Below are 10,270 nucleotides of genomic sequence, written 5' to 3'. Positions count from 1 at the left end.
AAGAATCGACGGGTCCGGTGTTTTGTTTACATGTTTGTTTTTCGGGGACGTTCACGTTAACCGGGGCTTAAACGGGACAACCGGTGGAGAAGAGGAGTCGCCGACGGGTCGCGCGTCAACGCTGCCGCGGTGGAATATATCCTGTGGAATATACTGTGTTGCTCATTCATTCAAGCCCTTGGAGCCCTTGTGAACTTGGCCGTGACTCGCGGGGAGCCGTGAGTAAAAGGAGGAGGAGTCATCTGACACTGACTGAACGTGTTGCTAAGGAGTTTTTGTATTCTCTTATCTTCTTTGATTTTGTGCACCAACGTATGGGCCCCACCGTTTTACAAAATCCAAGCGCTTGGTATTAGTGTTATTGAACATTTGCTCTGAGTGAGCTGTGAATTGTGAACTCTCCACACACACACACACACACACACACACACACACACACACACACACACACACACACACACACACACACACACACACACACACACACACACACACACACACTATTTTTGTGTTGGTTTGGTATATCCCTGAAGAAGGGTAAGTTATTTCAAGGTTAATAAGTGTTATTGGCTTTATATGCAGAGGTTTGTTAAATCTTTAATTTGGTTATTGTCAACTGTTTTGAAACAGTTATTGCTGTCAAACATTACACACACACACACCCACACACATCCACTCATACAACAGAAACGGAATAAATCCCTTTGTTTGTTATTCCGTTTATATGGTGGTCCTGAGCACTTTATTGTTACTATTCTGAGGTTGTCAATTTTGGTACTGTTACTAACTATTCACATTTTTCTGGGGAATACAAAGAAAGCTCATAGTTTATGGGTTAGTAATCTCCAGTGGAGGCACTGCACCATAAGTATTCTGTTGCTATCAACTCAAGCCTGCATTAGTACTGGTAAACTAGGTGAATCAGCCAGTTCAACACCAACAGCTGAGAACACAGGATCCTGTTTTTATTATATGAGACTTTTGGCCCTTTATAGTGAGGAAAGGGGTTACATTTTGGAGGCACCGCTGAGATATATTATTTTCTTCACCTATTTACCAGACAGGCACATGTTTTTTGTTTCCATTTAAAAAAAAAAAAAAAAAAGACAAAATGGATCTTTCTAAGGCTGTTGAATGGATTCAACAGGAAAAAGTCAGCCCTTCTCGTGCATTATTACTGAGCAGGGTACCTATAGATGTTAAGGAAGAGACTATCACTAAAGTATTAGATACAGTAAAGATTTTTGGGAATCCTAAGATTTGTGGCCGCCGCGGAGACTCCACTGGCACCCAGCTGTTCCTGTTACTGGAGGCTAGCAGAGATTTAGACCCTCTTACCGTACCTCCAGAAATAGGCATTGATGGTGAAGCTGGACCCTGGGCCGTGCATGTAGTTGAAACTCTTGTAACACCAGAAACTGCTCCTGTGGAAGACGCTTTCCGAGCAAAGTTGTTGTCACTACTACAAACAGAAGGTAAATCTATGGAAGATTTCCGGGCCATTGCATCAGAAAGCCAATCTCCAAAAGCAGATGTGAACATGGATTTAGTACATGCGATTGGCCAATTAGTGGACAAGTGCAACCAGGTCTCTGCAGACGGACCTAGCTACAGAAAGCTCAGATTGTTTTCAGGATTGAAACCTGTATCCCCTGGTGAGGAAGAATATGATGCCTGGATGGAGCAGGCTACCCAAATGATCAGTGAGTGGCAGTGCAACGATGCTGCCAAGAGACAGCGCATAGTGGAGAGCTTAAAAGGGCCTGCTGCTGATATTGTTCGATTCTTGAAGGTCAGCATTCCCAATGCCACAGCCACTGATTATTTATCTGCTCTTGACACAGCCTATGGCACTACAGAAAGTGGAGCAGACCTTCTGGCCACCTTCAGACACACATACCAGAATGAAGGGGAAAAACTCTCTGCGTTCCTGTATCGACTTGACAAACTTCTCCACCGCACTCTTCTAAAGGGAGGAATTAGGGCAGAAGACATGAATCGAGCACGGATAGAACAGCTCGTCAAGGGTGCTCTAACTCATGACATGGTCGCTCTGCGCATAAGGCTGAGCCACACTCTGGCGAAACCCCCTTCCTTCTCACAGCTGATGCGTGACGTACGAGAAGAAGAAAATTGGATCAGCGCCAGAGAAGGTGTGAAGACTGCTGCTACCGTCGCTGCTGCCACTGTAACCCAGACTTCTGTGACCTCTGAGCTGAACAGTTTAAGAAACGAAGTGAAGGAATTATCTTCTCAAGTAACCCGACTGTTGACCGTCGCTCCAGTAACTCCTACTACCCCTGAGCGTTCGATGGCGATGGCTGGGCCTGTAACTCAAATGCCAGAAGTTGCTGCCCGGGATGCACCATCCAGAGTGAGAACGTCCAGAGCTCCACAGCCAGGAATCTTTTGCTACCAGTGTGGGGAAGATGGGCACACTAAAACTAACTGTCAGCAACCTGAGGATCTGCGGAAAGTGACTCAGAAGCTGATTAGAGGGTCCCGGCAGCAGGGAAACTTCCCCGGAGCCAGGTAAAGGAACGGTCCTTGGCTCCACATGAGGTTCGTTCCACCACATGTTCGCCCCCAGTGAGGGGAAGCCAAAACCAGTTACCTTCAGGTCTGGTGGGCCCCTCATCTGATGTACCAGTGCAGATAGAAGGAATTTACACAAGAGCCCTGATTGACAGTGGTTCCCAAGTGACTCTCCTGTATCGTAGTTTCTATGACTCTTACCTGAAACACTTACCTCTCCAACCGATCGAACAACTTGAAATATGGGGCTTAAGCACTCACAAGTACCCCTATGATGGTTACCTGTCTGTCCAACTCAGATTTACTGAAACTGTAACCGGAGTGCCACAGACAGTTGACACCTTGGCTCTAGTCTGTCCTGACCCAGTGACAAATGAAAACATTGCCATATTGGTGGGAACCAACACTCAGCTGGTGAGAACAATGTTCGAGTCTTGCAGAAAACAGGCAGGGGAAGAATTCCTAAAAACTTTGGCCATACACCCTGTTTTCCGAGAAGCCTACAAGACTATTAAACAGACTGACCTTTCCCCAAAAGATACAGACAAGCATGGAACGGTGTGGTTTGCCCAACGCAAGGCGATTACAGTAAAACCGGGACAGGTGTTTAAAGTCACTGGCCTCCCCAAGTTCCCTGGTGAGTTCACAGACCAGCTTGCTCTTATTGATCAGCCTAAAGATACTTCCTCTCCCGAAGAGTTACAGGTGAGACCTGAGGTTCACCCGTCTGAGGTCGTGTTCAGTAGGCGCATTACAGTGACTGTTAAAAACATGTCATCAAGAGAAATTTTCCTGAAACGTGGAACTCCCCTAGCCCACATTTATCCGGTAGCCTCTGTTCCACTGCCAATGGCGCAAAGTACCACTGAAAATGCTGTTGAGCTGACCCCTGAGTCCTTTGATTTTGGGACCTCTACTATGCCAAAGGAGGCAAAGAGACGTCTCTGTGAAAGAATGATGGAGAGAAAAGAGGTTTTCTCTTGCCATGAGTGGGATGTGGGCTGCTCTAAGAGCACAAGGCACGAGATAAGACTGAAAGATGCCAGACCTTTCAGAGAGAGGTCACGCCGCTTGTCGCCTGCTGACTTCGAGGATGTGCGGAAGCACTTGCATGACCTCCAAAACTATGGCATTATCTCTGAATCGCGAAGTCCTTATGCCTCGCCAATCGTGGTTGTACGCAAGAAATCAGGGAAGGTTCGAATGTGCGTTGACTACAGAACTCTTAACCTCCGAACGATACCAGACCAGTACACTGTTCCCAGAATAGAAGATGCTCTCCATTCTCTGTCCGGCAGTAAATGGTTTACCGTGCTTGACCTGAGGAGTGGGTACTATCAGATTCCCATGAGCGAGTCAGACAAGGAAAAGACTGCTTTTATTTGTCCTTTGGGCTTTTACCAATTCGAGCGCATGCCCCAAGGAATTTCAGGAGCCCCTGCCACATTCCAGAGAATCATGGAACGTACAGTCGGTGACATGAACTTTCTGGAAGTGTTGGTGTATCTGGATGACGTAATTGTGTTTGGGCGAACTCTCGAAGAACACGAGGAGCGGCTGCTCAAAGTTCTTGACCGGTTGGAAGAAGAAGGCTTAAAGCTATCACTTGACAAGTGTCAGTTTGGCAGGACTTCTGTCACTTATGTTGGACATGTTGTGTCGCAAAATGGAGTAGCGACAGATCCATCCAAGATTGAGGCTGTTGCCACCTGGCCAAGACCTCAAACTGTGACGGCGCTCAGATCGTATCTTGGATTTTGCGGCTACTATCGCCGTTTCGTGAAGGATTTCTCAAAGCTCTGTCGTCCACTAAATGAACTCCTTCAAGGGTATCCTCCCAGCTCCCACTCAAAGGGAAGTAAGGCTGCGAATTCGCCCGACAAGACTTACTTCAAACCTTCTGAGCCTTTTGGTTCCCGATGGAATGAGCAGTGTGAACATGCTTTTCAAGAACTCAAGACTCGGCTTACCAAGGCCCCTGTGTTGCTGTTTGCAGATCCCCAGAAGCCTTATGTTCTGCATGTGGATGCCAGCTTGGACGGCTTAGGTGGTGTTTTATACCAAGAACATGGTGATGGTCTACGCCCAGTCGCTTTCATCAGCAGGAGTCTGTCGCCATCTGAGAAAAACTATCCAGCACACAAACTGGAGTTTCTAGCACTGAAGTGGGCTGTTGTCGATAAACTCCATGACTACCTCTACGGAGTTCCAGTACAAGTCATAACCGACAACAACCCACTGACCTATATTCTGACGTCAGCTAAACTGGATGCCACTGGACACCGCTGGCTCTCGGCTTTGTCTACTTACACCTTCAGTTTGAAATACAGGCCAGGTCGACAGAACATTGATGCCGACTCTCTGTCCCGACGTCCACATGATAGTGCGTCACCGGATGACGAATGGCAGGAAATTCCAGTTCCTGGGGTAAGGGCTCTCTGCCAGACCATGTCCATTGACACCGGAACTGGACACTATCCCTGCATGGTTGAGCCGATGGGAGCTAGTGTGTCTGCCATTCCAAAGGTTTTTTGTCACACTACTGCAGTAGCAGCTGATCAACTGCCCACTTTCAGCCCAGCTGAGCTTCAGGCTGCTCAGAAAGGTGACCCCTGCCTAGGCAAAGTATGGCTAGCTGTCAGTCAGAAGGCACCTGCCAGTTACATATCGACAGACCATCCAGATATTACACTGCTGAAAAGAGATTGGGGGAAATTGTCGATTAATCAGGGTCTGCTATACAGAACAGTTAAGCAGTCTGACCAGCGTATACGGCGACAGTTGGTGCTCCCCAAGCAATATCACAGCATTGTCCTCAAGTCACTGCATGATAGCAATGGACATCTAGGGTTCGACAAGACGTATGCCCTAGTTTGTGACAGATTTTTCTGGCCTCGCATGAAGCTTGATGTAGAGGCGTACTGTAAGACATGTGAACGATGCATAAAGAGAAAGACTCTGCCCCAAAGAGCTGCACCACTCTCACATATCCACAGTTCAGGCCCCATGGATCTTGTATGCATTGATTTCCTGTCCATAGAACCAGACTCCCGCAATGTGTGCAACGTGCTGGTAATAACGGACCACTTCACAAGGTATGCACAGGCAATCCCTACAAAGGATCAAACGGCCATAACAGTGGCAAGAACCCTATGGGAAAAATACTTCATTCACTATGGGGTTCCGACTCGCATACATTCCGACCAAGGTCGTGATTTTGAAAGCAAGTTGGTGAAAGAGATGCTGACCATGTTAGGAGTGAGGAAATCAAGGACGTCACCCTACCACCCACAAGGTGATCCTCAACCCGAACGTTTCAATAGAACACTTCTGAACATGCTAGGAACTCTTGAACCCAGTCAGAAGTCCAAATGGAGTCAGCATATCACTCATCTTGTACATGCATATAACTGCACCCCAAATGAGGCTACCGGCTATTCCCCATACTTCCTCATGTTCGGAAGGGAAGCCAGGTTACCTGTGGATGTTTGTTTTGGAGTGTCAGCAGATGGAACATCAACGACTTCTCACCTGAAATACATATCTAAGATGAAGAAAGAACTCCAAGCAGCATACCGGCTGGCTAAATCCACTGCCGCTAAAATGAACCAAGGTAACAAAGAGAGATATGACCAGAGAGTGCGGTACCATTGCTTGAATCCTGGGGATAACGTCCTCCTTCGAAACCTCGGCCTGAAAGGTAAACAAAAGCTTGCTGATCGTTGGAGTCCAACTCTGTATGTGGTTGAGGGGCAATTATCTGATCTCCCGGTCTATCGTCTGAAGCCTGTGGATGGGTCAGGACCTGTCAAGGTCATGCACCGGAATCATATTCTGCCTTTGGGCCAAGGAGTCAGATTAAGTCCTGAAGTTGACCCAGAGCCTGCTCCCACCAAAAGAACGTTCAGGCGCAGGAAGGCCAAGGAAAGGAGACAAGCTCAGGATGATCACAAAGTTGACTCCGCCATTAATGTACCCCTGGAGCACTCTTCAGATTCAGAGTCTGAGTATGGGTGTTATTTAGAGGACGTGGTCATTGACACTCTGGAAATATGTGATCAGACAGACCCGGAGGTGATAGAGTCTGATGCTGCTAAATCTGCCCCAGAAGTGCCCAGGGTCTCAGAATGTTCAGAAGATCTATCTGCTTTAATAGAAGATAGTGCTGAGGTAGTAGATGCCGGTGAAGAAAGGGAAGTAGAACAGGAATGCCCTATTGAAAGTACCAACACTGCAACGGATCCTACTATAGTGAACTCAGAACCTAAATTAAGGAAATCAGAGAGAGACAGGAAGCCAGCAGAACGATTCACGTATGAAAAGCTAGGAGAGCCATGCATAGAGCCTGTAGTGACGACGCATATTGTTCACTTACCCACATCACACACACTACATTTCCCTGAACACTACACTAGTTGTCATACTTGGTGGTGTAACTCTTTTGCTAAATGTAAGTTGTGTATGTCAAGGGAAGCATTAAAGAAAAAAACTGATGTACCAGTCATCTAAGTTACGTGGGGTTAACTTTGGTTCTATGTCATGTTGCCAGCATGGGGGCATGCTGAAATTTGGTGGGGGGAGAATGTAGAGCCCTGCTAAATATAGGAAATGAATGGAAATGAATATGTGGCATATATGTTTATTATTTATTTTCTCTCAGCAATGCAGCGTTGGTTAACTTCAGCTTTTATTTTGCTAATAATACTTCCTGCCTACTGGTGCCTGTTTTTGTGCCAATGTGGCATCAGTGCGAGGGGGTTGGCATATGGAAAGACTTCCTTGTTTTCTAACGCGCCAAAGAGAAGGAGAGTGTGAATATCCTGATTGTGGTTTGCGAGGGAAAGAGCCACTTTCTTTAAGAAAACGAGGGTTTTGTAAACTGAAAGACATTCACAGTATTGGCACAAGTTATTCTCTGTCTTATCTTATTTTGTTTGTAAGTCTAGTGCCTCGCTAAAAACTATTCTCCAGTTCAGTCTCGTCTCGGAAGAATCGACGGGTCCGGTGTTTTGTTTACATGTTTGTTTTTCGGGGACGTTCACGTTAACCGGGGCTTAAACGGGACAACCGGTGGAGAAGAGGAGTCGCCGACGGGTCGCGCGTCAACGCTGCCGCGGTGGAATATATCCTGTGGAATATACTGTGTTGCTCATTCATTCAAGCCCTTGGAGCCCTTGTGAACTTGGCCGTGACTCGCGGGGAGCCGTGAGTAAAAGGAGGAGGAGTCATCTGACACTGACTGAACGTGTTGCTAAGGAGTTTTTGTATTCTCTTATCTTCTTTGATTTTGTGCACCAACGTATGGGCCCCACCGTTTTACAAAATCCAAGCGCTTGGTATTAGTGTTATTGAACATTTGCTCTGAGTGAGCTGTGAATTGTGAACTCTCCACACACACACACACACACACACACACACACACACACACACACACACACACACACACACACACACACACACACACACACACACACACACACACACACTATTTTTGTGTTGGTTTGGTATATCCCTGAAGAAGGGTAAGTTATTTCAAGGTTAATAAGTGTTATTGGCTTTATATGCAGAGGTTTGTTAAATCTTTAATTTGGTTATTGTCAACTGTTTTGAAACAGTTATTGCTGTCAAACATTACACACACACACACCCACACACATCCACTCATACAACAGAAACGGAATAAATCCCTTTGTTTGTTATTCCGTTTATATGGTGGTCCTGAGCACTTTATTGTTACTATTCTGAGGTTGTCAATTTTGGTACTGTTACTAACTATTCACATTTTTCTGGGGAATACAAAGAAAGCTCATAGTTTATGGGTTAGTAATCTCCAGTGGAGGCACTGCACCATAAGTATTCTGTTGCTATCAACTCAAGCCTGCATTAGTACTGGTAAACTAGGTGAATCAGCCAGTTCAACACCAACAGCTGAGAACACAGGATCCTGTTTTTATTATATGAGACTTTTGGCCCTTTATAGTGAGGAAAGGGGTTACATTTTGGAGGCACCGCTGAGATATATTATTTTCTTCACCTATTTACCAGACAGGCACATGTTTTTTGTTTCCATTTAAAAAAAAAAAAAAAAAAGACAAAATGGATCTTTCTAAGGCTGTTGAATGGATTCAACAGGAAAAAGTCAGCCCTTCTCGTGCATTATTACTGAGCAGGGTACCTATAGATGTTAAGGAAGAGACTATCACTAAAGTATTAGATACAGTAAAGATTTTTGGGAATCCTAAGATTTGTGGCCGCCGCGGAGACTCCACTGGCACCCAGCTGTTCCTGTTACTGGAGGCTAGCAGAGATTTAGACCCTCTTACCGTACCTCCAGAAATAGGCATTGATGGTGAAGCTGGACCCTGGGCCGTGCATGTAGTTGAAACTCTTGTAACACCAGAAACTGCTCCTGTGGAAGACGCTTTCCGAGCAAAGTTGTTGTCACTACTACAAACAGAAGGTAAATCTATGGAAGATTTCCGGGCCATTGCATCAGAAAGCCAATCTCCAAAAGCAGATGTGAACATGGATTTAGTACATGCGATTGGCCAATTAGTGGACAAGTGCAACCAGGTCTCTGCAGACGGACCTAGCTACAGAAAGCTCAGATTGTTTTCAGGATTGAAACCTGTATCCCCTGGTGAGGAAGAATATGATGCCTGGATGGAGCAGGCTACCCAAATGATCAGTGAGTGGCAGTGCAACGATGCTGCCAAGAGACAGCGCATAGTGGAGAGCTTAAAAGGGCCTGCTGCTGATATTGTTCGATTCTTGAAGGTCAGCATTCCCAATGCCACAGCCACTGATTATTTATCTGCTCTTGACACAGCCTATGGCACTACAGAAAGTGGAGCAGACCTTCTGGCCACCTTCAGACACACATACCAGAATGAAGGGGAAAAACTCTCTGCGTTCCTGTATCGACTTGACAAACTTCTCCACCGCACTCTTCTAAAGGGAGGAATTAGGGCAGAAGACATGAATCGAGCACGGATAGAACAGCTCGTCAAGGGTGCTCTAACTCATGACATGGTCGCTCTGCGCATAAGGCTGAGCCACACTCTGGCGAAACCCCCTTCCTTCTCACAGCTGATGCGTGACGTACGAGAAGAAGAAAATTGGATCAGCGCCAGAGAAGGTGTGAAGACTGCTGCTACCGTCGCTGCTGCCACTGTAACCCAGACTTCTGTGACCTCTGAGCTGAACAGTTTAAGAAACGAAGTGAAGGAATTATCTTCTCAAGTAACCCGACTGTTGACCGTCGCTCCAGTAACTCCTACTACCCCTGAGCGTTCGATGGCGATGGCTGGGCCTGTAACTCAAATGCCAGAAGTTGCTGCCCGGGATGCACCATCCAGAGTGAGAACGTCCAGAGCTCCACAGCCAGGAATCTTTTGCTACCAGTGTGGGGAAGATGGGCACACTAAAACTAACTGTCAGCAACCTGAGGATCTGCGGAAAGTGACTCAGAAGCTGATTAGAGGGTCCCGGCAGCAGGGAAACTTCCCCGGAGCCAGGTAAAGGAACGGTCCTTGGCTCCACATGAGGTTCGTTCCACCACATGTTCGCCCCCAGTGAGGGGAAGCCAAAACCAGTTACCTTCAGGTCTGGTGGGCCCCTCATCTGATGTACCAGTGCAGATAGAAGGAATTTACACAAGAGCCCTGATTGACAGTGGTTCCCAAGTGACTCTCCTGTATCGTAGTTTCTATGACTCTTACCTGAAACACTTACC

General features: G+C 46.6%; 2 protein-coding genes across 2 annotated transcripts; both read left to right on the top strand.

Moving 5' to 3' along the window:
• Positions 1 to 1,540: 1,540 nt before the first annotated feature.
• LOC308093750 (paraneoplastic antigen Ma1 homolog) lies at positions 1,541 to 2,536 on the top strand (the record flags this gene model as incomplete). Its single annotated transcript, XM_080440082.1, has 1 exon — positions 1,541 to 2,536. One exon carries the CDS (start codon positions 1,541 to 1,543, stop codon positions 2,534 to 2,536), a length of 996 nt encoding a protein of 331 aa, XP_080296208.1.
• A 6,524-nt stretch (positions 2,537 to 9,060) lies between these two features.
• On the top strand, positions 9,061 to 10,056 carry LOC308093733 (paraneoplastic antigen Ma1 homolog; the record flags this gene model as incomplete). The annotated part of the gene is made up of 1 exon (XM_080440063.1): positions 9,061 to 10,056. The coding sequence occupies one exon, from the start codon at positions 9,061 to 9,063 to the stop codon at positions 10,054 to 10,056; it is 996 nt and encodes a 331-aa protein (XP_080296189.1).
• Positions 10,057 to 10,270: the final 214 nt, after the last annotated feature.

Source organism: Gymnoscopelus braueri (genome assembly GCF_963280865.1).
Source record: "Gymnoscopelus braueri genome assembly, chromosome: 2".
Taxonomy (NCBI): domain Eukaryota; kingdom Metazoa; phylum Chordata; class Actinopteri; order Myctophiformes; family Myctophidae; genus Gymnoscopelus; species Gymnoscopelus braueri.
Note: the sequence above shows the minus strand (reverse complement) of the source record. Positions and strands in the feature narration are given on the sequence as shown.